This window comes from Pagrus major, chromosome 18 (genome assembly GCF_040436345.1).
Source record: "Pagrus major chromosome 18, Pma_NU_1.0".
Taxonomy (NCBI): Eukaryota; Metazoa; Chordata; class Actinopteri; order Spariformes; family Sparidae; genus Pagrus; species Pagrus major.
The window spans coordinates 33497561-33523691 of NC_133232.1; the positions used below are offsets into that span (position 1 = coordinate 33497561).

Here is a 26131-nt window from a genome sequence, read left to right on the forward strand (position 1 = left end):
TTGTCAAGCAGCAGGGTTGGACAATGGGAGGATATATACCGTGAGACGATATAAATATGTTTACCATCAGATTTTTCCAAACTTTTTATAATGTGTTATCTCTAAATTTAATATGCCTGAGTCTCTGAGGATCAAAGAGCAAGACTGCTTTGTGGCAAGATGATCGTTTGATCAGGGCAATGAAACACCTTCAGCTGTTGGGCATGGTTGTCTGGTTATTTTAAAGAGTTTCATGTTGATTTTCCTTAAAAATGTTTAATATCACAACATATAGCTCCATTTATTCAAGTTTGAGGAAATTGGTTTGAAAATATTGCGTCCAAACCAAAACTAAAAACATATGCATAGATATATGCACAAAAGTATGGCCCTGAATTTTATGTAATATTTTACGTATGTAGAAGCTGAAGATTTTGAGTTGCACCATAGAGAACTGGTGTTCTTCTGGATACTGAGGTTGTCAGATTCAAAAATATTCAGGAGGAAAATAGTCTCAGAAGCCTGGAAAAGAAGGCTAGATGGACAATTTAGTTAGATTTCTCCAGTATTATTCAGCAGATGTTTGGCCAGTGTTTTTTGAATTTTGTTGACATGAAGTTCTGAACATCGATGAATTTTGTTGACTTTTTGTAGTTTTGTTTGAAAACGTATACGCAGCACTCTGGAGCCGACTACGAATTTGTGATATCTTGTAGCCCCTGTGGGCTGGGCACAGTTATATGCATGGCACAATAATAAAAACTTAGTTCATTCATTGTATCCATAAACTTAGATAAAAACACTGATGCCAGTGTGAAGAACAGTTATCCAGATTGGCCACTTGTATACATTAGTAGAGGAGACCTCATCTAGTCTGCATTGATCTGAACAGAGCAGTTGGTGAAAACTAGTGTGCAGGACGGCAGCAGGACAGCAAGTGAGCGACGCAAACTTGGAATGGGATCATTCATATCTAGCGTCTTGTTTTCATCATTGCTGTTATCTCCACCTTCAGCTTCCTTGTTGTCCTGCTCTTCTCCAGCACCACCACCACCACCATCACCACCACCACCACCACCACCATCACCATCACCATCGCCGTCACCATCACCGTCACCATCACCGTCACCCTCCCCTTCCACCACTGGTGGACACTGTCGAGGCTGGAAGATCACGTCCAAAAACTCCAGCCTGCGGAGCCCACGGAGCATCCTGCAGCTCCTGACTATCTGCATCTCGCTGAGCGTGCAGGCCCACAGGCACAGACACTTCAGGTCCTTCAGACGGCTGGCACAGAGCAGGCCGGGCCCCACCTCTTTACCACCCAGACTCAGCTCGTCAAGTCCGAGCCATCCTGCCCCCAGACCAAGGGAGGCCATCTGTAACTGGTAACCTTGACGTCCAGTGATGCCTATTTCTAGAAACTTGAGCCTGGAAAGGCCTTCCACACCACAGATGCCGTCCTTGGCAGCACAGCTCCTGAGCCCGTTGGCTGTCACACGAAAGGTGTCGCGCAGCTCCAACCGACTGAGCCTCTCCCATGATGTCAGACTCTGCAGATGCTGGTCCGTGAAAGAGGGCACATTGTTAAGGACTAACCTTGCAATACCAATCCCTGATGGAGAGGTAAGCCCTTTTCCTTTCTGATTCCTTTTTTGCTGCTGAGCACCAACACTTGATGAGGCTTCTGCTCCGTCTTGGGAAGTAGGAGCCTGATTGAAAAATTCGCGAGGCAGCTCACAACCACGCAGCTCCAGCACCTGCAAAGAAGGAGGTAGGAGCTGGCAACTGGGCAGGCCTCTCAGGTCTGCATGTAGAAGATAGAGCTTGGTCAGGCGAGGGCACTTTGTGGACAAAGATTTGAGCCAAGACTCAGAGAGGAAGGTGCCCCCTCGGGCAGAAAGCAGCAAACCACGCAACCGTAGGCACCTTAGTCCGCAACCCAGGTACTGACGCAGCAGGAGCCAAAGTATGCGGGACGTCACCTAACACACAATGGACAGTGGGCATGTGAGGGTTGAGAGTTGGGGATGGGAGGCAAAAGAGAGATGGTTTCTGTCAATAATTGCACAAACAACCCATATGTAATAACATTTACTCCAACAGAGGCATATGACAAAATGCAGATTAAACAAACATTTTAAAAGAAATGAAAAAGACAAATTAGAGAAATAAACAGTAGATTTATAAACATGTGCAAGATGGATAATAATGAGTGCTAAATGTTCAGTCAAAAGTGCTGGAGAACATATAAGACTTTCATCTGCTTTTCTAGGTGGTCACAGCTCTGTGGATCTTAGTACCTACACACCGCTTCTCCCTGCTTAGTATGGACCTGGGAACAGTCAGCAGACTGGTACCAGATCACCTGACAGGCCAAAGGGTTCATAAAATAAAAAATACAGTCAAAGATGTATTTTATGTATCAGTATTGTTTCTAAGACACGCTGGAAGCCAGTGCAAAGCTGCGAGTGCTGGAGTAATGTATTCAGTACTCTTGTATATACTCTGATAATTTTCAGTTAAAGGGCTCCACAGAAGCCTGAAATATTTCTGTGTACAGGTTATTGATTTAAGATTGATTCCATTTTGATGGACTTAAAGTTGCTGTAAGCGTTGTTGTTGTTTTTGCTAACTTCCTGTCCGTTTTGCAGTCAGCAATCCCCTCCCTCCTCTCTATGTCTCCACAGGAATGCAGAATGTCGATTGGCAGACATAGCAGCAAACAGGAGGATCCTGCTCTCTGCGCGCGAGCAGACAGGACCGCCTCGTTATGGAGTTCTCTGTCCTGATTGGATAAAGTGTGCAGGGATACCAGAAAATTCATTTTCTCTTTTACTGCATTAGCGGAGGAAGGAGAGACATGGGTTACTGACCAAACACTCTATATCAGTGATAACTGTTGTAATACAGAGCTATTGAACACTTAAAATAAAATAGAAATATCACTCACAGCAGCTTTAAGTTTGCAAACGCTGTCTCAAAAGGTAAAAAAAAAAAAAAAGAGGCTGATTGATAATTTCAGCAGCAGCTTTCTTAATTAACAAAGATGTTTTTTAAAGACCTGAGAAGAGACCTGCTGGACATGAAGGCGTAAACTTTCTCTACTCTAATTTTTATGTTGTTATTTTGTTTAAAGATTGTAGTATGCAAACTTTGCCAATGATTTTATGTGACTGATTTTTTTTTTTACTCTGAGTTCCTGATTAACACCAAGATTACTGATTGGGTTTTCTGTTTTTAAAGATAGATGGAGCAGCGCTGACTCTCAGCCCGTCTTCTTTATCGGCAAAGAAAGTGGTAAAGTTACTGCTATTGGAACAAGCGTCATTGGGACATGGTACTTGTATGTGTTGTACAGCAATTATATCAGATTATATATAATTTTTTTATATTGTGGATGAAGTAAACACTACATTGTATGAAAAGGCAAATTGAAAGAAGGGTAAAGCCACATTGTCTGACACGATCTTACCCCTTTCCATGCAGTCAGATCGACAATTCTCCACAGTCTTTGGTCTTTAACAAGGCGTTTCCATCTCTGACACACTCTACAAAACAACGTAAAACACAACAAATAACTTAATCATGTGACAGGAGTCACAATAAAGAAAGAGCAGGCACTGACTTTTGTTTCATAAGACGAGAAACTGGTCAAATACTGTCAGCAAAGTTTCATTTCTCTTACCTCCCGGCCCTGACGAGCTCCCGTACGCTCAAATACGACAACACATCAATTAAAATGTTTTCGGGAAAGTAATCCAGATTACAGGGTTTAAATTCATCCATTTTGTAAACAAAACTCTTTAAACCTCGGACACGGACTAATATCCCGACGCACACAGGTTGCGTTCACATCAGCGATCCCCAGGAAACAGCGGCCCGCCGACGGTAGGACCGGGCCTCAAATCCCCGAATTAAACCAAATACGCTTCCTTATTCTCAACATGACGCGTCTCGGTTGAAACCACTCTTGCTTTCTGTAAACTACACTCAGATTTATGACGGTAATTAAACATTAGAGTCATTTAAAACATGTTCAGGAACCGATATTGCCACCTAACGTCCGTTAGTTGAACAGTCCAGTGCGCCTGCGCGGTTTACCGGACAAGATGGCGACCAGCAATGGTGGAGGAATGGAAGTGGATGGGGCAGGCGAGTATTTCTCACTTATCGCACAATTTCTGCCCGATATCACGATGAAACTGTTTGCAGGTTGTGTCATGTGTTGTAATTTCATGTCACGAGTTTGCGTGGGAATTGAATTGGTGGTGTTAAAGGAGGCCGGTAGCGTGCCTGCTGACAGGGTTAACGTACAAGGCTCTGCTGTAAAGCTGTCAACATATTCATCACTTTGTGTGTCTGAGGCAGTGTTTCTGTGTTGCTGGAGTTTGAACACGAACCTAAATCTGTCAGCACAGGCAGGTTAAAGGAAAACCTCTCTGACTGCAACAACAACCCAACCTCAGATTAGCGCTGGTCGAGGACGTCAAGTGTCCAGAGATGAACCGACACACTGGCCTTTCTCTGTCGTTGTGTATTTAAGATTTTTAATAGAAATCTTTGTCAAAGCTTCTGCTGATGATTGTTTTAAAGATACATTTTCTCAGCAGGAATGGTTTATCATTGGAGATCTCTAAATACAGCAACAGATTAAGGGAAAATAGTGTTAGTTTTACTATTTGTTAAAGTATAAGTAACAAGTTATAGGCTGTTAGCTTTGAGCAAATCACTGACTGCCCTATTTGTCGTATTAATAAATGTTTGTGGCTGCAAGTTCAGCACGAGTTAGACTGGATTGAGGTTAAAATGTAAATAACAATTGGCCAATATTTGCATTTTAACATAACCTCATAACACAAACCAATCTTTATGATAATATAATATATCGGTAATAGCTAATGTCAGTCTTCTGGCTCTATTGTTGTTACAACACTGAATCCCTACTCGGATGTCTCTGGCTGTAGTTTGCAACAAATATCTTCATTTATTTCTATTATTCCTTTATTATTGATAAATAAAATTGTTTCCCTGATAAACTCGTGTCATCTATAAAATGTCAGGAAAATATGCTTCACAAGTTCCATAACCCAGAGTTATTCAGCTTACCGTGATCCATAACAGAGAGGCTGATTAAAGGGTAAGTCCACCCAAAATAAAATAATTAAAAAGTCATTATCTGCTCACCCCCCATACCGGTGAAAAGTCTTATGACATTTCATAGTCCGCAAATGATTTCTGGAGCTTCACAGTAAAATAGCGTTTAAGCATTTTGTTAAACAACTTAAGTAGTTGGGGACAATTGTCCCGAAGCCCAGAGATGTTTATTTTCAGTTGTTATTTTCTGTTGGTTTATATGACAAGATAATGACACAATTTAAATTTTTGGGTGAACTTATCCTATCATTTTAAGTCAAGCATCTGATCAGTTAATCAGCTACTTGTCTCAGCACTACTATATTTGCTGTAGTGTTAAAGCCCCTCTTGTTTTTGTGTCTGTGTGACTGTAGCCAGCCCCAGTGTTATGGCCTCAGGGGTCACCGGCAGCGTCTCTGTGGCCTTACACCCTCTGGTTATCCTCAACATATCCGACCACTGGATACGCATCCGCTCACAAGAGGGACGACCAATGCAGGGTATGTATGACAGCAATGTACAGTTGTAACCAGGTGTAACAAAGCAGCTTATTAATGTGTTTTTTTTCCCTCCTGCTCAGTGATTGGAGCCCTGATCGGGAAGCAGGAGGGGAGAAACATCGAGGTGATGAACTCCTTTGAGTTGCTGTCTCACACCATAGATGAACGAGTGCATATTGACAAGGAGTACTACTACACTAAGGAAGAACAATGTAAGTAGTTTTTATGTGTAAAGGATGAGAATATAGCTCTTTTCATGCATCTCATTTTATGACTCAATTCTTATGAAATGCAGTGCAGCCAGCGTTTCCCTGGGAGAGTTGTGTTTGTGTAATAACATAGAAGAAAAGTTAATTATTCCTGCCCTGCTTATGTATCAGGAAGTGAGTTAATTAATGATACTGGTTAAACCAACATCTGTGAGATCATTTCCTTAAATACATTCACACAGATTAGCTTTACCCGAATTCTTCTTTGGTTGCTTTAATTAATCAAATGTTTGATGGTTATTCTCCAGGTCACTGTTTGGTTAACAAACCTGTCCCTGCCCAACAAATCTTCAGTGTCTAATTGCTACACCAAAGATTCAGTTATTGATAAATGATTATTCAATAGTCAGATGTTTGCTGTAGTTGTGCTTTAATATTTAATTTTGTCTCTCAGTCAAACAAGTCTTCAAAGAAATGGAGTTTTTGGGCTGGTACACCACAGGTGGTCCACCTGACCAATCAGATATCCATATTCACAAGCAGGTAAGCAAAAGTTAAAAGGTGCAGTGTGTACGGTAAAATGATCATCCCCAACTTCTCTGAGAGTCACTGACATCCGTTGACTCATCCATGTTATTTCCCTCTTGTCTGCCAGGTGTGTGAGATTATTGAGAGCCCTCTCTTCCTCAAGCTCAACCCAATGACCAAACACACCGATGTGAGTTCCTCTCCATTTTCACCTGAAGAATGAGAAAATACTGTGGTGGTGTGTTAAGTCACAGCTGCTTTAAACAATTGTGTCCTCTCTCCCTTCAGCTTCCTGTTAGTGTTTATGAATCTGTGATTGACATCATCAACGGCGAGGTACTCTTAATATTTGATATCTTTTACAAATCCTTTTCCTTCAGCAGTGAACACGCTTCCCCCAGAGAATTGTTTCAGTTTTATCTGATACGTATGTTTTTTGTTATTAACTAGGCTACCATGTTGTTTGCTGAGCTGGGGTACACGCTGGCTACAGAGGAAGCAGAGAGAATCGGTGTCGACCACGTCGCTCGAATGACGGCCACCGGCACCGGAGAAAACTCAACAGGTAAGAGAGGCTGAAGTAATGTTCTCCTCTTTGATCACAGTGAGTTCACGTGCACATAACTCGACAAAATATGTAACATAGTTCTTGTTATTCTTGAAATGTCATATATGCATATATACATAGGCTGAGTTCAGACTATCCTCAGATTTAGATTGAACTCTAGAGATATGGAGGAAACGACCGCCCTGTGAGCTGACTAACATTGCGCGTCTTTAAAAGATAAAAGCTGCCTGAATCGGATTTAATTCCAGTGTTCTCTCTGTCTTCTCTGTTAGTTGCTGAACACCTTATAGCCCAGCACAGTGCGATAAAGATGCTCCACAGCCGGGTGAAGATCATCCTAGAGTACGTCAAAGCCGTGGAAGCAGGTGAGAGTATGATGGGGCCTTTTAACGAGACCGTGAGAGCAAAGAATGTGAAAATAAGTCCGGAAAACAGCTGTTCTTTAATGTTTGCTTCCCTCACTTTTACACCATTAAGAGAGGCCCCCTCGAAAGCACCTCTATAATTACAAGCCCTTGTTTGATACTATCTTGACATCATCATCTTACCTCACTGTATTGGTGCTTTAACTTGTTTTTTCTCTTTGCTGTGTGCCACCACAGGAGAGGTGCCCTTTAACCATGAGATCCTACGAGAAGCGAACGCCCTGTGCCACAGACTGCCAGTCCTCAGCACCATTAAATTCAAAACCGACTTCTATGATGTAAGCAAGATGTTTTGTCCCTTCAAAATATTTTTATACCCCTAATGCATGGCATCTTCATCAAAGCTTCAGTGAAATCCGGACCATTCATTCCTACTAAAAACAGGTCACACATCTATAGTTGCCTTCCTCAAGACTTTGATTATTGTTTTTGTAATATACCGATAGTCATCATAACAATACACAGACACAAAGACAGTACAGGGATGACATTACAGTGTTTTTTACCTTACTGATGATGGTCCTCAGAATGTCTGTTTCAGTGGACACAGTTTAATTTTTTTGTTTTTCTGTTGTTTGCACATTTCAGAGAGCTCGGCCATCTTTTCTCAAAATTATGTTTGACAAAGCCTGAGCCTCTGTATATATGCTTTTATTTTACAAAACTGAAAAAAACTACACATGGGCGCTTTAGTTCTGAGCAAATGTTACTGAAAAAGGAGTAAGTGTTGCATTTTGGTCGCCTTTTTCCATTATTGATTAATACACTCTGTATGCGCTATTGAGTATGAACGGTGTATGAGTGATTAACTACAGCGCCTCTGTTTATTGTAATGAAGAAAGACGTCAGCCAGCGCTACAGTGTGGTGGAAGGAAGGAAGGCAGGAAGGAAGGAAAGAATGAGAAACTTAATTTGTATAGTCTTTACATTACATTTAGATTTATATTTTTTTATAGCACCTTTTTTAAAAAGTTTGCTTTGACAAAGAAAAAGCAGAAAACACAGGAAGACAATATAACAGAATAACAGGTAACATACAAAAAGAAGCCCAGACTAAGGAGAAGTTCAAACAAGAAGGCAAAAGACAAAAGGGCAGTTTTAAATCAAATGTAAATTAGACAGGGAGCCACTGGAGAGCAGCCAGAATTGGGCTGAAAGACAGAAAAGTCTAAGAATGAAAGATTATTTTGTTGCGGTTATAATCACAGTTCTTAGCTCAGTCCGTCTCCCTCTTTGCTGTATTACCAAGCGTTTGCTTTTGATAACTGTGCCTGTTTTTTTTTTCCCCCCCTGCAGCAATGTAATGACGTGGGCCTCATGGCCTACTTAGGCACCATAACCAAGAGCTGCAACAGTATGAACCAGTTCATTAACAAGTTCAACGTCCTGTACGACAGACAGGGCATCGGCCGGAGGATGAGAGGACTCTTCTTTTGAGCAGGCGGTGAGCCGAAGCAGAGTCACGAACGAGCACTGCAGTCTCTTTTTTTTTCTCTGTTTACGTTCAGTTTTTGGTTTGTTTGTATTTTGGTCAGCTAAAACACATTCAGTAGCTTTTCAAACCTGTTTCAACCACAAGTGTGTCTAAAAGCACTTAGTTCACCAATCAATAAGAGATACATACAAAAACTCTTTCTTGGGTATGCACAGAATGAATCCACTGTACATGAACGTTCTATTATTTTACCCCGTTTGTTTTATTGTTTCATGTTTCTGTATGTAATAAATGATCTGCTGATTTTTTTCATGGGACTTTGACTCCTCTTTTTTCTAAGCTTGAATGTTTTAGAAATTATAGTAAGTATACGCAACACGCAGATCATAAAAATGTGAGACCTGCGCTCGGAAACGAGCCGATGAAAATCAGCTATGTGGAGCTGATGGAGCTGCAGCTTTATTGTCAGGAGTGTTTGCAGTTAGCTCGTCTTTTGAAGCCGTGTTCCTGCTGTTCGAGGTTTAAACAGACAGGCAGGAAAAGGGGAGGGGGGTCTAACAGGAGTCAGCGTTTTTATGGGTATTAAATGTACAGCGGAACTAGACATAATGACCCCCAGCCTGCAGGTTGGCTTTACTAGTCTGCTTCTACCTGCCATGTGGCGCTGGGAGGGTCAACATTTTCTTTGCTTTTTGTCTTCTTGCACCTTTTTTAAAGCTGAATGTACAGTCCATTCACTGATGCCAAGTTGTTTTGTGACACTTTATTATCTCATTTCTCAAAAATCCTTTGCATTACATGCTTGTGTTGACTTACAACTGCTTTTCTACTTTTCCGACAGTGATGGTACATACAGTTTAAACAACAGTTCAGACAAAACCTGCAACTTTTGTTTGTATTCCATGACAATACATTTACAAGATGTTAAAGGAGACATTAAGTTCATTTTCAGGTTCATCATTTTATTATTTTGGGTTGCTACTAGAAAAGGTTTACATGCTTTAATGCTCATAACACATCCGTTTTCTCGTACTGTCCAGTGCTGCTGCCCTGTGCTCCCCCTCTGTCTGAAATGCTCTTCTTTTTAGCACCTGTCTCTTTAAGAATACCCACTCTGCTCTGATTGGTCAGCTCACACACGCCTGACCCACCACCACTAACAGAGCAGCTGCGCTAAATCAATGCTTATGTGCCAAACTAGGACTTCTAACGAGGCGTTTCAGGAGAGAGGAGCTCCTGTTGGTTTGGACTTTGAAATTTTTAATTTTCAAGATATTTTACATGATTAAGAACCTAAATAAACACGAAACAAAAAAACATAAAATCCCTCAAGATATGAAATTGATATTTTCAATCAAAGTCTGTTTCATTTAAAGTTAGAAACAACTTCAGGTTGTTTTACTGACTGTCCTCTGCAGGCTCATCAGCTGACGCAGCGGGCTGTGGGTACTGGAAGCGGGCCGGGTCGTACAGGTCATCTCTGGGGTCGTAGGGCTTTGCGTAGTAGTAAGGGTAAGGGTAAAGTGGTACTTTCTTCTCGATGGGAGCAGGGGGAGCTGGCTCCTCCACCGGCTCCTCTTTCTTTTCCTCCTCCACAGGAGGGGCTGGCGGCGGCGGGGGGAGCAGGATCTTCCCCTTCACAGGCCGGGGTGGGTGGTCAATGAGGCAATCGGGGTCCCAGTAGGGGTCACAGTCATACTCCATGCCCTTGAAGAGGCGGATGGGAGCCGGGGGAGACTTCTTGACGAGGATTGGTGGAGGTGGAGGTGGAGTGAACTTTTTGGGTGGAGGGGGAGGAGGAGGAGGAGGTTCTGGGGTGGCCTTCTGGGGAGTGCAGTGTGGGTGGTAGCGGGGGTCACAGAGGACGGGCACGGCGCCTGTGGGCATGTAGACGATGTGGGGCTTGCAGAGAGGATCCTTCTTGTTGCACAGGAAGAGGACGTCAGCCTGGGAGATGGATGGGGGAGGAGGAGCAGGGGGCTCTGTGGGCTTTGGGACCCCTTTCATCGCAGGTGGAGGAGGAGCGACTTTGCACTTCTTGTCTGTGGCTGGGTCACACATGAGCATCGGCACGCCCAGTTTGCTCTGGAAGTAGGAAGCGTTGGGGCCGTAGGTGTGCTCCAGGTACCTCATCTGCTGGTAGAGCATCCGCAGCTTGTCGATCTCATAGAGCTGAGAGGGAGGAAGACAAAAAACAGGGAAATTAAAGAGAAGAAGCATCCGCAGAGGCCTTTAATGAGTATAAATCAACTGGAATATACATCTGATTGTTCACAGATTCATTTTCATTTATGAAATGTGATTTGAAGGCCTGATTCAGGGTTTAAAGGTGCCATATTTAACCATTTGTTGCAGTTTACACATATGAATCACTTTTTTATTGGCCATATGTGAGCTGATTGTAACATGACGTGAAAAATGAGACCTTCCTCATGGATGATTTGTTGAAGTAGTTTAACGCTGCTGGACTGTGGATTTCTTTGTGAAGGACTCGGGTCAGATTTTCAGCGACAGCACAAAGGATGTGACTTTATGCACGCTCTTCAGTGCCTCGCTCTGCTCCTCCAGCAGAGAGCAACAGCAGCTAAGAAATGGAGTGCACTAACATGAACTAAAGACCGGCTTTCACCACAACACAGAAGCTCCACAGAGCTCCTGGAGATGCTAACCATGTATATATATATATATATATATATATATATTTTTAACTAAGAACTTAAATTTTTTTTCCCAGATGAAGGCCACACGCAGAAACATGTTTGTCTTCCAATAAAGTTGACAAAGTGTTTCTGGAATTTGACCTCTCCAGACTTTGTTCCCTTCTCTGTGCACATTGGTTATAGTTGACCAGTACTATGCAAAGTATTTTAAAAAAAAGAAATAATCAAAGTAGTACCTTCCAGCTCTCTACCGTCCACAAAACTGGACTTAAAACATGTAAAATGAGCCTTTATAGTGTCTGTTAGAGAGCCTTTAAAATATTCTGGAGAGGCGTCACTGAGAGTGAATTTTTAGTTTGAATTTACTGTGATATGTTCAGTGTGAAGCCCACAAAAAAAGTCGAAGTTAAGTCAATTCAAAGTCAAAACAGCACAATTATAAGGAGCAGAACGAGATAAATCTGTATAGAAATACATTTCTACAACAAACAAGATAAAAGAACAAAAAAAGGACAAGATAATAATATAAAATACAAGGTAATAATAATGAGGTTTTGGGATTTAAAAACATTTTACTAAAAGCCCTTTAAAAACAGTCAAAAGCCAGTCGCCTGTTTGCAGATAACTTTACCGTCCACATTCACTGGATTAACAGTTTTAAAATAAATCTCTACTTTCGTGATTATTATAAAAGTCACACTACCGCAGTGAGGCATTTGAAGTCTCCTAGAACAACAGTATGTAGAGCTTATATGTTCACAAAGTATCATATCTTCACAGGAGACAGATTTATAACATCGTGCCTCACCCCCTCAGTGTGTCCGATGCTGCTGTAGTAGCGGTAGTACGCCTGGAAGTCTGGGTTTCCTCTGTACCACCTGGGGTCCACGTTACGCTTCGGTCTGGAGTGAGTCAGGAAGCCGTTTGCTTTTGCTGAGTTGATACTGACGGGCACCATCTCTGTCAGGAGAGGAGATAAAAGCTCAGTCAGTCAAAAGATGAACTTCTTCTTAACAGTTAGTTATTCTGTCAGATGTGCAGCTACCTTCCTGCTGCATGGTGTTTAACAAAGATTTGGCCTCCAGTAGACCTGGAAGAGGAGACAAATCATGTTGATTATTATGTTTTTGACACGTTTATGTTGAAACAGTTGTACAGGAAAGAATCAGAACTGACCCGGGAGCAACATCAGACAGCAGATCCATAATGAGGAAATCATCTTGAACCCCTGCAACCAAGAAAGGAAGTGTTTCATGGCAAAAATAGAGATTTTCCTCATAAAATCACTGCTGTTTGATTATTAAAGCAAGAAATATAGTTCATAATCTTTACAAAGCAGATCTTACAACATTTATACACCACTACCGACAAAGAAAACACATTTTAAAGTGTGTGAAGGTAACTTTTGGCTCTTTTCACATTAGATTTTCTCACTCAGATGGAGGCCTCTCACCACACAGTTTAAATTTATTATAGATTCGGGAAAAGAATCTTAAAGTTCATGTTTCACAGCATCACATAAATAAATTCAGCTTAATAAACTGAGTTAACATGTTGTCTTACTTCTAAATACACACAGATCAGTATGAGATATATCACAGAGCAGCTACAGGCGCTGAAGGTAAACCATTAAACTTGAACAAAAGCGTTTTTTTTTTATTGTCATCATGTTTTACTCACCTGGCTCAGGAAGCTGTCTTCACTGCATGAACACGTCTCAGTGGGTTAAATACAGATCCCCCATGTCAGACCCCCTGACACATTTCCTCCTGTCCAATAAGACTCCTCCGCCAATGAGACCAAAATGTTGTCTCCACCCCTCCTTTAATACCGTTTAATATGGGGCCTTTGGCGCCAATTAAGAATGAAAAGCCCCAGCACTTTTAGCAGCGGAGCCATAAAGAGCTCAGACTTCAAATGGAAAGTCCCCATTAAGTCTGGAAGGAAAGCATCACCTGCTGGGACGACTGCAAACTGTGGGGGAAAATGCTGCCTACTAACACAATATCTCAGCCAAAAACACTTAAAAAAAAAAAAAAATTCAGAGATGACAACCCACACAGCCTTAAATGTACTTTTATATTGAGTTGGGATTGATTTTCTAAAACGCTGTCAGCTCTGAAAGGCAGTTGTTTTACCCAGAGGACACCTGCTTTTCTAACAGTCCTCTGGCTGGAAGGGTCAACTCACTGAGCAACAAAGAGGCTCAGTCTGGTGTCGTGGCAGGTTCACCGATACGTTTAAAAGAGTTCAAATCAGACTGCGTTACAGTAAAGTGATGTAACTTTCTAAACCTATCAGACTTACTTGTCTTTATCCACGTTACTGATGATTATCAAAAATCTTATCGTGTTAATATTTTGTGAAAGTGCCAAAAGTCGTCCCTACAATATTGTTGCAATATCGAGATCGAGGTATTTGTTCATACATATGGGGATATTTCATTTTGTCACTCAGTCCTTTGATTTATGAAGTGCTTTAGGGGAGATTTCAAAATATTGAGATATATTTCGTGTGTCGCAATATAACCAAAAAATATCGCAAGAGGCCATGTTGCTGAGCTCTGGGTAGTACCGATGTGGTTGCACATGGTGTTGACACATAAACGGCAAATATAGTATAAATAAGCGTGCAATAAACACAATTATAGTAAACCATGAAGATCAAACGATAAACAATAGGAATGGCTTTGGAGTTTGTTTAAAGGTCTAACATGACTATGCCACAACAAATGCATTTTAATTATTTAAAGAGTTCCTTGGAATTTCCCTTGTTATGATTTTTTATGTTCTGACACAACATGGTGCTCCATGCAGACATAACAGTTATGTCTGCATGTGAGCCGGTCCAAGGAGCACCTCTAATTAACTCAATCTGAGTCCAGCAGGAGCTGCTACTCTTTCAATTGTTGGTGCTAGGCTGATTATATACCTTCATCAAGGAGGTTTTGTTTCCACCCTGTCCATTGGTTTGTTGGTTTGTCAGCAGGATTACACAAAAACTACATGACGGATTTCCACAAAACTTGGATGGAGGATGACTCTCAGCCCAGAATAGACCCTCTTATCTTTGGATGCGGATCCAGGAATTTTTTTCTCACCTACTTCAACATTACAAGACTATACATTTTGTTAACTTCTGAGAGAATAATGCAAATGTATTTAGGTGGCCAGTGTCTACGAGTGAATACAATTTGATCCTAGATCTGGTGAGTTTAAATTATGGTTAAGAAGTTATGGGTGGTTTAAAATTTAGAGTGATACAGGGCTGTCGAGTTTGATATCGACTAGCCTTGATTGAATTAAAGGCGACTGTTGGGCCTTGGCAGAGGTATGCTCTCTACTGAGTGCCAATCTAGTTTATTAAATTACAAATCATTAAATTAATCATCTGTTTTATCAAGCACAAAAGACAAACACTACCACATTCAGGCATATTAACTGACTGTTGTCAGACATTTTTGAGATTAAATGATTAATCTGTTAATGAGGAAACATCCATCGCTGGTTCCCAACTGAAATGGTTGATGTTTTAAAGTTTAGATTAATATTTACAATATAAAAAATGTTGAAACAAGGAATGAAGACCTGAACACAAGCTATATTCACACTCTGCTAAACAGCCTCGTCCTGTATCAGGAAACTATGCAGTTAAAACAAAGAGCCAAGTGTCACGGAGAAGAACACACGAAATTGTCAAAATATAATCCTTTATAGTTTGAATGACTGTTAAGAGCTTAAAATGCATAACAAATACAGAATTGTCTTAAAAATGTAATGACAACCACAGGGAAACTCATCTGATGCAATATTCAAAGTAATCTGCTCAAAATTCGTCCACGTTGCTACTGAAATATCCACAAAATGTGACTCAGTTGGGGGTCATTTACTTAATGATGGAAAAGGGTCCCTTAAGGAAAATGGCTGGTAAACACAGCTCTGGTTTAATAATGAAAATAACCATCGCAGCCATAAACTAATAATTAATATTTGAGGACACAGCCCTGGGCTTTTAGGAAATGTTATACATTTTATAGACCAAACGATAATGAAGGTAATCGTTAGTTGCAGCCCTGTGTGTTCGCAGGTTTTACAAGCAAGACGTGTTTCTGAAAGCAGCAATTATGTCAACAAAGCAGCTCCTGTAACAAACCAGGTGTTCGGAGGGGGGGTGGGATCGTGGCACACTTCAACTTTCTCGTTTCATGTGAGCGCTGGAGTCAGAATGAACCACGTACAGCAATGTATTGAACCAACAATTTATTATAACTATCCGTCACAATACAAGGCTCAACGTTAATTTATCTTGCTCAATTTGCATTACAGCGTATATAAAATGTACAGAAATACTTTGGAAGCTTTAATCTCTAAACTGCAGATACTACACAGCCTCAAGTTCTGACATACATATTTACAAGTGACTTTACTTCTTAACATGTAAAAAGCTATGGGTCTCCAACAGCAGGAATTCTTGCAAAATGGTCCTGCTTAAAAAAAATGTCCCCAAATCTGCTCGACTTGTGTTACAAAATGCTGGAGGAGGAAAAAATGTAGAGCCCCGATAGAAGTCTGTAGAAAGCCCACAATAGAGGAGACGCAGCGTGCGTGATGATGATGTGTCCCGGGCCGTTCAGACGAAGGTGATGCGGCTGCGAGCCTGGTTGATCTGCCACACGTTCAGCTCCTCGTACTCCTCCAAGGCCTCCTGGAACTGGGCGGGTGTGAAGCCACGCGTGACGCAGCGCTGCTCCGCTTCAGCCATGCGGACCACCCCGCCGGCTCCACCGCGGCCTGCTACGCCCTCTGTGGAGAGCTCGCGCACCAGAGAGAAGATGACGTCGGCCGGACGCTGAGTCCTGAACACAAACAATTTAGAGTTTAGACCTCTTAGACCTTGGAAGAATATTTTTTTGACTTTTGTTGCTTTGATTCACAGTTTAAGGTTGAGTAAATGTTATATTGGAAAGTGGACAAAGTTAGCGTTATTTTAGACAAAGTATGTTTACAGGGCTTTAAATTCTACTGCAAAAGTAGCATGAAGCAGTGGATCAGTTGCATTGTGGGTAATACTGGCGCCAATTTTGAAAAGCAATCCACTTGTCTGACATTTTACCAGAGATGACCTTTTTTACTCCACAAATAATTCTTCATTTTCAAAATGTTTTGCTTCAATTACCCACTGAGTGACATCACTGGGGGCAATTTATCAATTTAACAGCCACCTTTGAGCCTCAAAAGCCTTTATACTACTTTTATTCACACACTTGAAGGTGTAAAATTGCTGGATGTACTCTTGAAATGAAACTCATGTCTTAAATCACACATTGTCATTTTTTCCACTGCACTTTTTGTATGGATTAACTAAAACAAGATCTAACATGTAAAACTGAACTTTTGAGGTGATTGTAGGCGAATTTTGCACCTTTGAACAGAGCGAGTCTCCCCGTCTCCTGATTTCTGGTAGCGAACTCATCTCATCTCACGTGTTAAAAAGAACACATTTCTTAATCTGATGCCATTTTGGATGCACAAACAAGACTTATCTCCCTCCCACTTCCTCCTGGAATTTCAAAGCACTGACTGGTAGATTAATGTATGTGCTAAGTGGTGTGAACACGTCACTAGTCTTGACGCCTGCCTCAGTGAACACTCTGCCGTGTGAACAGAGCTCCATAAAAACCCAGAGACGTTTTACAGCTTCCTCCAGGATATGCAGCTTCTCTTACAGGTATACGAGAAACTCATAAAGAGGATTCTGGGTTGGATGACATCCGGTCACTTAAGTTATTTGCAGCAGGAGCAGAACGAATACCATCATTAAGCAAGTCTAAGGTTCCAATGTTAACACCAACCTTGTGGTGCTGGATTTATCGGCTTGCAGTGAATCCTTGGACATCTCCATCAGTCTCATCGACTCGTTGACGTCTTCCTTCTCCACAGACTCCATCATGCGGAGGCGAGCCTAAAGAAAGGCAACAAAAGGAGGGTGGAGATTGTGATTTCAGATGAATAAGACTAAAAATGTATCAAAGTGGAACTTAAGTTGCGTCTTGATTACGAAGGCTGCGCTGTGCCGGCACTGTCAGACCGAGACAAGTGCAATGCCCTCTGGGATGGCCGGCAATTGCCCAAGTCTCCGCCTCTCAACACCAGCTAGTCTCTCTACAGGTTGAAATCATAAAATATATCCCAAAAGAGAACCTGGATATTTTGAAGATCCTTATGCAGAACTTACTGATGAGGATTCTGGCCATGGTCAGCTTTGCATGGGTTTGCACAGCTGCTCCTAACGCACACAGGCTGACTGCCCACCCCGCAAAGCTGGCCAGGATCAGACTGCAGCTCACACATATGGTTATACAAGCGAAACACATGTAGCATCTGAGGCATAGTCCACACGTACACAGGTGTTGCATATGCACTTTGGCCTTTTGTACATGTGAACAGTGTTTAGGTCACTGAAAACAGCGCTTTTGGAAAACTTCCTCAGGGGTGAAGATATTCAGACTCTGTTTTCATGTTAACATCTGGATGTGCAGAAACTCAGATTTTTGGAAACAATGACAGGGAACCACACAGTCAGTTTGCAATCGAGTCTTATTAGTGTATGTAGTATCTTTGGAGCATGTTATCGCGCATTGACAGAATGGATGTTGTATAGTTTGTATTTAGAAAGACAAACTGATGATAATACAACAGAAAAGAGCCATATTGTTAAGACGATATTGCACACAGGCATTTTCAGGCGTAGTATGAGCACCAATGGTACTAAAAGTCTCGCCTCGACTGAGATCACTTTTGTTATAAAAACCCAGTTTTAAAAATACCCGTGCATGTGTGGACTAGGCCTGAATTAATGCAGAATTCAGTTGATGTGCAGGTGTGGAGCAAATAATAGTTACTCCTCAGGATTGCAACTCAAGCAGTTTCTTTTACACAGATTGTTGCACTTTGCCCCCTTGTGGACGTCTGCGTGCAGCACGTTGCCTTCCTGTCTGCCTGAAGTGCTGGTTTTGCAGTAGGTAGATGACTGCTACCTGCACAAACAGCACTTTTGGCAGCCACAGGCCAACAGAGAGGACAGCAGACCAGAAAATACAGCCGAGAACAAAATACATCACACATACATCTGTCTATCTGTGTTGTAGACTGGAGATTTTTTGACCAGCGTGGGAAAGAAGTGCTCACACTGCAGTAGGCCAGGTTATCATCACTACCTGCACTGTAAGCACTTTATCACACAGTGGACTACTGATGAAGACAAAAGGAAGATCATCACTTATCAAATACAATATTTAGCCATCCACGGCACCAGTAAAGACTCTGCAATGTTTACAAACAAAATATTCTAATTTGAGGGAAAGAAAGAAAAAGAAACCGAACAAATTAAGTTTTTCAGTGAGCCACAGCTCACTAGAGTCGAGGTGTTCTCACCAGGGCAGTGGACAGACGAAGGATGGAGAGGAGGGTACGGGCAGAGGTGAAGGTGGTGTCTTTGCTGACTCGGGCCTCTTTCCTCATCTCTACGTATGCAGCAGTGATGTAATCAGCCAGTGCCTCTGGTACGACGGGCTGCCGCTTCTTACACAAAGCAATGTAACGCCTGAGGGGACATTTAAGATCGTGGTTAAGACCATGTCACGGAACATGTAGTTGGCGTTTCTGAAATATGCAGGACAATCATCTTTTTCAATGGGTTAAAAGATCACCTCATCAGTCTCATATCGATGGGGGTGAAGTGCGTGGGCGGCTGGCGGCAGTGCTGGTGGACGTAGGTGATGTGCTGGGCCAGACGCAGGTCAGCGTCGGCATCCGGCTTGTCCTGGATCAGCCAGAGGAGGTCGAAACGGGAGAGCAGAGCAGCTGGCAGCTGGATGTTCTGCTCAATGCTCTTCCGGGGATTGTAGCGGCCATAGGCAGGGTTGGCTGCTGCTAGAATAGAGCAACGGGCGTTGAGGGAGGTCATGATGCCGGCCTGGAGAGGAGCGAGAAAAGTTAGTGGAGACGTGGCAACTAATTAGCCTAACTAAGCCATCTGTGGAGCTGATTAACAAGTGTGGGTCTGTTTACCTTAGCGATGGAGATGGTCTGCTGTTCCATCACCTCGTGGATGGCTGTGCGGTCAGCGTCTGCCATCTTGTCAAACTCATCAATACAGCAGACGCCCTGATCAGCGAGCACCAAGGCTCCGCCCTCCAGGGTCATTTCTCCGGTCACGGGGTCACGCATCACTGCTGCAGTCAGACCGACACCAGACGAACCACGACCTGTTGTGTACTGGCCTAAAGACGAGCAAAAACAGGAGAAAGATCACTTTTTTTAAAAGTCTAAATACTGGTACAAGGTTGTAAATCAAATGGCAAACTACAGTTTTGCTTATTTTGTTGTTTTCCAAATTATTCTAGTGTCCAACACACAACCTCTACACTCATTAAAAGTTAATATTCAACAATGTAAGCTCTAATGGAAGGAGAACACCTTATTGTATAAAATATTAAACCAGACACTGGACTTTTACTGCAACAAACAGGACAGTACTCACTTCGAGGAGCCAGACGGTCAATGTAGGACAGCAGCTGGGACTTGGCAACTCCTGGGTCTCCCATCAGGCAGATGTTTATGTTGCCTTGAGGGAGAAAAGACAAAACAGGAAGAGTTTTGCAGTTTTTACAGGATTTCATGAAGGCAAACGCTTTCCTTTTTAGAAATGCACCACAGATACTGTTAGAAGAAATTTGAATATGATCATCCAAACCGTTTTTTTAAAGATAATTGCTGGTGACAGATTTTGTCATAATATGTTAATAAGTGCATAATAAGTGGAGAAAGATTTCAAAAGAGGGAACTATTGGAAAACAAAGTATATTTCAAGAGATGAATTCATCAGCCTTGGGGGGTTATTATTTGATACTTAAACAAGTTTTAATTTCCTCAGATGTGAACACAATCCCCAATGGACAGAATCACATTTAGCAACGCTCACCTCTGATTTTCATGCCTTTGGGTGCCTGTTCGACTCCTCCAACCAGCAGCAGGAGCAGAGCCTTCTTCACATCTTCATGTCCGTAGATCTCTGGTGCGATTGAGCCAGCTAGTTTCTCATAAAATCCTTCATCTGTAACAGATAATAAAAAATCACTTCAGTTGCTAAAAGAGTAGGAAAGGCTCAGGTTTGGGCATTCATACTGAATAATTTAGTTGCATTTATGGAAGTCTAGACACCAACCTGTGATGCCACGCAGCTCCTCTTCAGTCAGCTCCTCGTTGCCGAGCTCATCGTCCTCTGTCTTGTTCATGAGTGTGATGCTGTGAGCCTCCAGGTAGGTTTCTGACAGAAGACCCTGAAATTACCAAATCGGGACATGAGATGTGTTTTAGGATCGTGTACAGCAAAAAACTGAAGACCAAGACTGAATAAACTTTCTGTCATAGATCAGAATTTCTAGCCAATAGCCTAAATTCAGGTCCAAAGCACCACACCTGAACAGCCTGTTTGAAGCCTGTGCGCAGAAGAGGGAGGAAGACTCCGGTGATGGCCACGTGGTCTCCTGGCTGGGCGAGACGTGTGTTTTCACCTCGGGCGTACACTGACATGCTCCTTGGAATATTACCGACGGGCACCTGGTCGCTCTGTGGGAGAACAGAAGAAATTCATCAGAAAATCCTAACAGAATAATTTCAGCAGCAGCGAGTGAGCAGTTTATTGGATTAAGTTGCTTACATGTTCCTGAATACGCAGCTCCTGGAACTTGACAAATTTGGAGCCTCTGGTCTGCAGGTAGAGTCGACCTCCGGATTTGTTGGTGACGCACTCTTGGCTGGGACACATGATGAGCGGCATGAAGGAAGGAGACTGGATCTGAGGGAAGAAAAGACTTAATGAGGGACTCCTATAAATGTATATATTGTTGATATGAATGATTGACTGACAGGACCAAAGCTAATCTTACTGGTTGATAGGTCTCGGCGCCACACTGGTCACATGTGTACGTAGCGACAGCCATCATTGGTTTGACCTCAGTGGCGCGCGTCACTATTCCTCGAACCGTCACCAGATTACCGATGCTGTCAGCGCGTACATCACGGACCACTTTGGGTTTATTGGTGGTGGGTGGCTTGAAATACAGCTCACTGTGGATGGAAGATACAAATTTAGTGAGAAAGGTTTTCAAACATCAACACACATGAAACATTCACAGTAGAAAACAACATTCTGTTAAAGACTGCTTGAAAAAGTAAACTTATGATAGTAAATGATGGGTTTTGGATTGTTGACAAGAAAAATATTTGAGGACGTCACTTTGTAAAACATGCTCATCGCAATTACCCTGAGCATAATTATTTTAATCATTCATAGACTAAACAATTAACAGATTAATCTTGAAAAAAAAAAAGGAAAATTAAATGGTATTGAATATAGTCATTTGTTGCAGCCCTAGTGCCCCATCTGGTGTTATCAAGTGCCAATAAAAACTGAAGTCTGATTCAACTTACAATCTCCTCATGAGTTCAGGTGGATATTGGTTACGAGAGTCTCGAGTGTCCGCAGGGTCGCGAACCCTCTGTTCCATCATCAGCCTGTGCTCAATGTACACATCCAAAGAATCCTTTGCCACAACCTGGATAGAACAGAAGTATTTGTGCATTTCTATTTTAATAAACAGACATGTAATGGATACATTAGAACTGGAGCTGAACCAAAAAACAAAAGGTAAGCTGTAGTATGATACTGCATTAAAAACCGTCATTATAGTCTCCACCTCCGAGAGCAGATATCCTATTAAAAACGAAGTGCAAATATACGTACATCTCTTTCTTTGTACTCTGGTAGCAGCTCGTGGACGGCGTCGGCAAACAGGCCTGTGTAGCGTTTTGCATTCTCACAGATGCTCTCGACCAACTCGGGGTCTTCTTCAGCCACATCGTCCAGTTCCACAAAGACAGACACCTGCTCCCTGTGGGCCAGCGCCACCTGTACACACAGACGAGTAATTAGACGAGTCATTTCATCACACGACCTTGTCTGCACAGAAACAATGACACCTCCACACTTCAAACTTTAGACATATATTAGACTATTCAGACTTTCTATCCAGAGACATGTTTATAATGTGGTAAAACTGGACATAAAGTGATGGTGTTTTCCATCTTTTATTCAAGTAATTATATTAAGAACATAGAGGCAATACTTAGCTTAGCTGTGCAGTTGTGCTAGATTTAATAAATGTGAAAAGCATATACCAGTTGGTTGAACTAGCAATTTTAATGTTGTTACTTTTACAGTCTATTTGAGATATTTTATGCCTTTATTGGAGAGCAATAATGAAAAGATTGAGACAGGAATACAGTCCCAAGTATTTTGGAGCACACAGATTAAGGCAACAAATAAGTAGCGCTTCAACATCATGTGCATCTTCATCAGAGTCCGTCAGAGAACACGGCATCAAAATGTCTGTAGTTTAATAAAGTTTGCCGTCTTAATCTGTGTGCTCCAGTAAACTTCAGACTGCATACCAGTTTTTCCGGATACTAGAATTCCCTACTCTTCACCATGTTAATCACCACCCAACAAAAACTATATAAATTTGATCAAAAACATGTAAGAGACCAGTTAAGGTGGGTCACCCTCCAGATCTGAAGCATCATGATTAGCAACAACTAACTAATTACAGTTCAAAGAAAAAAAAAATGGCTGAAGTTAAAGACAAAACATACATTTTTAATCTACATCAATATTCCACCCCTCAACAGCATTTTTTCCTCCATCTTGTTATTCAGTATTGTGGGATAATGTCAATATCATCTTTCAATCAACAACATGTCTTATCAAGGCCGCAGCAGCCAACTCAGAAAGCCAAGCCCTTTTTATTAATTGTTTACTGTACTTACAAGTTGAGCTCCATATTTGAACACCTTCTTCCCGTTGTCATCCTCTGAGTAAAACTCCTGCAGGAACCTTTTGCATTTATCTGCCAACAAAACAAAAAAAAACACCTTTCAGCACTATTAACAGCAGAAAAATACAGGCCACATCCAGCAGACACTAGGTGGAGATTTTTTGTTACACACACACACACACAAAAATCATTGTTTACTGCTATTAATTTCCATTTGTTTAAATGTTAGCTCTAGTTTGTAAGCTTAAAAGCTGAAAATGTTGGATTAACAGCACCAGCAGTGGGCCTGGAGACTGGGAGCTAATTTGTTGTCCTGCGACGACCCCCTTTGTTGAGTAACATGGCATCCTGTAATCTCGATGAGTCACTATTGCCTACAGTAGAGCACAAACTGCCTCTGATGTACTACCACCAACCAAAATCCGCTCGAGTGTGGCTGTAATCACAGTCCCGGGACGAAAATCACTGACATTACGCAGCAGATCGCTCCGGGGTGAGAATGTAAATACAACAACAGTCGCGCTCAGTTCAGTGTCCATTTTTTTTTTTTTTTTTTTAGAGAGAAAATATCCCTTCACTTCTCGAAAGAACCAGAACTACTGAGAATATTTAATTCCACGTTACAACAAACGAAACTAGTCCTGACACGGTGGTGAAAACACTCCACTTACTTCGAGGCTGTGGCAGAAAAACTGCAGCTGCGCTTTATTATTTCTCTGTTCGAGGATGTTATTGTAAACAAAGCAGCACATGGCTTTTGTGCCTCGTCACTCGTCGTATCCCTCCGCGGCCCCGTCCGCTCTTAAAAATAGTCCCGGCTGTTGTTGTCGAACCGCGGCCAGCCATCTTCTCACGTTAGCTTCGGTTAGCTTAGCAGAGTCGCCTTCACCCCCCCCCCCCCCCCCCCCCACGTAAACCAAGCTTTTGAAGTGCTCTTAAGCAAGGCACAAGGCAGCCAGTCCGCTTACAAGCTGGCATTTGTACTCAAACCGTGTGTAAGTGGCAGTCGTGTATCTAGTTAACTAGCTAGCTCAGCTAACTTAACTAGGTGCAGGCAGCAGTGATGCTAACACGCCTAAAATCAGAATTAAACGTTGCAGATCGGCTTAATAAGCGCTGAATACATCTGTTTAACTCATTCAGGTTGTTTGAAGGCATTTGCGTGTAGTGTCATTGTTGATACAAGTGAATCACGTCACGTAAAATAAATAAATAAAAAAGTAGCAGCAAACTACAAAGAGTAACAATACGTCCGGTGGGATAGTTATCTGTGACGTCGGCACAAATCCGTCCTAACAATGCTTTCCGGTAAGTCTTAAAATGGGACTGTTGTGATGCTTTGAGAGTTGAAATAATATTACACATTATATAACCAAAAAAAAGCACATGATACCAATTATCTAACAGTGATATCTCATCACGTATAAGCTCCGTTTCGCTTCATTAGCTCACTAAGTGCGAGTTATTGTCGGACATGTGCTCGCACGGTGGCGCCTGCTCCTTTGTTTAAGCGGATCCATCCGGGTCACTGCAGTCACAAGCTATAGACAATGCCGACAAGTTAGCTAACATTCAGGAAAGTTTGAACAACCCCAGCGTGTAAATTAGTCCACTGCAGAGTACATTCAACAGACAACACTAACACGCTTCTTCACCGGGAAGTAAAGTTAATGCAAAAGGGGGAAAACGAGGAGGCGGCGTTCACATACGAGGCTGAACTGCACAAACACAATGATTTAAGATCGCTACACGTTATGTAAGCTAACTTTATACACTCACCGATACACACTCATTAACCGACAGATGCAGAGGGTGTTTTACACAACACAAAGACACACGTTTAGTCATTTAGGACAACCTGTTGCTGCCATGCCGTCACTGTGAGGCTCGACCCTTTAACTTTACCTTTCTCTGCCGCGTAATCCTTACGAGCCATGGCTTCACGAGTTCAGATAACTTGACTCCAAAATCCAAAAAGTGCCGACGAAACCGTAAAAGCGGTGTAAATTCACGGGTTAGTCACTTCACAGTGGCCGCAGACCCGCGTTCATTCACTCGCAGCTCCGCAGCTTCTCTCCGGTCGCGGTGCGAAGAAGTGGCGCGAATCTGACGTTTGCAGCAGCCAATCGCGTCGCTGCTTTCCGCGGGGAGGGGCGGGCTTTCGTGGTGGCGCGAAAGTTGCGGGCGAACGTACGTCACGTGACTCTGCACACTTCCGCCCCGTGAGTCGGGAATGGCGCGAAAGGCGATCATTGGATTTCATAGTGACCCCGGAGTGAACTCCCGCCACAGCCTGCAGGCTGCAGGACGGGCGATGTAAACACCAGATCATGGCCGAAATACACCGATCTAAACTCTTTTCTCTTACTGTCGTGACTCTTGATGATGTCATGGTGGTTTCCTCACAGATAACTCTTCACAAAGGAGGTGCCTTAAAGGGTAATTCCACCATTTTTTACAGATTAAAGTGTGTTTACATATAGAAAGAGTACAACTTGTTTAAGTGGGGGGGAAAAAAAGTTGTATAAAGCCTTTTGTGGCTCAAGAGGCTGCATGTAATCTGATAACCTGCCTCCAGTGATGTCACTCAGTTGCATTGTGGGTAACGTATGCAGCATGTTTCAAAAAGGATGAAGAACACTTGACGCTGACTACATTACCCACAATGCAGCGTAGCCACTGAGTGAAATCACTGGAGGGAATTTATCAGAATACGTGCAGCTTCCTCTGCAGCCACAAAAGCCTTTATGCAACTTTTTTCCACATATACAGTCATACTCCCCAAGACCTGTAAA

The 26131-nt window shown here is 42.3% G+C and overlaps 4 protein-coding genes across 4 annotated transcripts; 1 reads left to right on the top strand and 3 right to left on the bottom strand.

Moving 5' to 3' along the window:
• Positions 1-769: 769 nt before the first annotated feature.
• On the bottom strand, positions 770-3826 carry LOC141013514 (uncharacterized). Its single transcript, XM_073487268.1, has 3 exons — positions 3668-3826; positions 3455-3530; positions 770-1964 (listed from the first exon to the last, which is right to left on the bottom strand). The coding sequence occupies exons 1-3, from the start codon at positions 3766-3768 to the stop codon at positions 849-851; spliced, it is 1293 nt and encodes a 430-aa protein (XP_073343369.1). The 5' UTR covers positions 3769-3826; the 3' UTR covers positions 770-848.
• A 250-nt stretch (positions 3827-4076) lies between these two features.
• On the top strand, positions 4077-9090 carry cops6 (COP9 signalosome subunit 6). Its single transcript, XM_073487269.1, has 10 exons — positions 4077-4134; positions 5490-5615; positions 5696-5827; positions 6279-6367; positions 6480-6542; positions 6641-6688; positions 6803-6917; positions 7193-7285; positions 7523-7623; positions 8642-9090. The coding sequence occupies exons 1-10, from the start codon at positions 4092-4094 to the stop codon at positions 8780-8782; spliced, it is 951 nt and encodes a 316-aa protein (XP_073343370.1). The 5' UTR covers positions 4077-4091; the 3' UTR covers positions 8783-9090.
• A 1088-nt stretch (positions 9091-10178) lies between these two features.
• Positions 10179-12659, bottom strand: LOC141013043 (uncharacterized). The gene is made up of 4 exons (XM_073486580.1): positions 12617-12659; positions 12486-12530; positions 12249-12400; positions 10179-10952 (listed from the first exon to the last, which is right to left on the bottom strand). The coding sequence occupies exons 1-4, from the start codon at positions 12657-12659 to the stop codon at positions 10179-10181; spliced, it is 1014 nt and encodes a 337-aa protein (XP_073342681.1).
• A 3025-nt stretch (positions 12660-15684) lies between these two features.
• mcm7 (minichromosome maintenance complex component 7) lies at positions 15685-25435 on the bottom strand. The gene is made up of 15 exons (XM_073487528.1): positions 25242-25435; positions 23329-23408; positions 22247-22411; positions 21934-22058; positions 21390-21570; positions 21161-21298; positions 20920-21069; positions 20666-20780; positions 20423-20554; positions 19982-20065; positions 19510-19721; positions 19149-19414; positions 18874-19042; positions 17292-17401; positions 15685-16295 (listed from the first exon to the last, which is right to left on the bottom strand). Exons 1-15 carry the CDS (start codon positions 25270-25272, stop codon positions 16070-16072), a joined length of 2184 nt encoding a protein of 727 aa, XP_073343629.1. The 5' UTR covers positions 25273-25435; the 3' UTR covers positions 15685-16069.
• Between the last annotated feature and the right edge of the window lie 696 nt (positions 25436-26131).

Excerpts from the sequence above, each read along its gene's own strand:
- LOC141013514 (XM_073487268.1), bottom strand. The coding sequence starts at position 3,768 with ATGGATGAATTTAAACCCTGTAATCTGGATTACTTTCCCGAAAACATT. Across the intron at positions 3,531-3,667 it reads GAGCTCGTCAGGGCCGGGAG|AGTGTGTCAGAGATGGAAAC; the intron begins GTAAGAGAAATG and ends GTTGTTTTGTAG. Across the intron at positions 1,965-3,454 it reads ATCTGACTGCATGGAAAGGG|GTGACGTCCCGCATACTTTG; the intron begins GTAAGATCGTGT and ends ATTGTGTGTTAG.
- cops6 (XM_073487269.1), top strand. The coding sequence starts at position 4,092 with ATGGCGACCAGCAATGGTGGAGGAATGGAAGTGGATGGGGCAG. Across the intron at positions 7,286-7,522 it reads CGTCAAAGCCGTGGAAGCAG|GAGAGGTGCCCTTTAACCAT; the intron begins GTGAGAGTATGA and ends GTGCCACCACAG. Across the intron at positions 7,624-8,641 it reads TCAAAACCGACTTCTATGAT|CAATGTAATGACGTGGGCCT; the intron begins GTAAGCAAGATG and ends CCCCCCCTGCAG.
- LOC141013043 (XM_073486580.1), bottom strand. The coding sequence starts at position 12,659 with ATGATTTCCTCATTATGGATCTGCTGTCTGATGTTGCTCCCGG. Across the intron at positions 12,531-12,616 it reads CTGTCTGATGTTGCTCCCGG|GTCTACTGGAGGCCAAATCT; the intron begins GTCAGTTCTGAT and ends CTCCTCTTCCAG. Across the intron at positions 10,953-12,248 it reads GCATCGGACACACTGAGGGG|CTCTATGAGATCGACAAGCT; the intron begins GTGAGGCACGAT and ends CCTCCCTCTCAG.
- mcm7 (XM_073487528.1), bottom strand. The coding sequence starts at position 25,272 with ATGGCTCGTAAGGATTACGCGGCAGAGAAAG. Across the intron at positions 22,059-22,246 it reads CAGAGTACAAAGAAAGAGAT|GTTGTGGCAAAGGATTCTTT; the intron begins GTACGTATATTT and ends TGTTCTATCCAG. Across the intron at positions 20,555-20,665 it reads GGAGCTGCGTGGCATCACAG|ATGAAGGATTTTATGAGAAA; the intron begins GTTGGTGTCTAG and ends TATCTGTTACAG.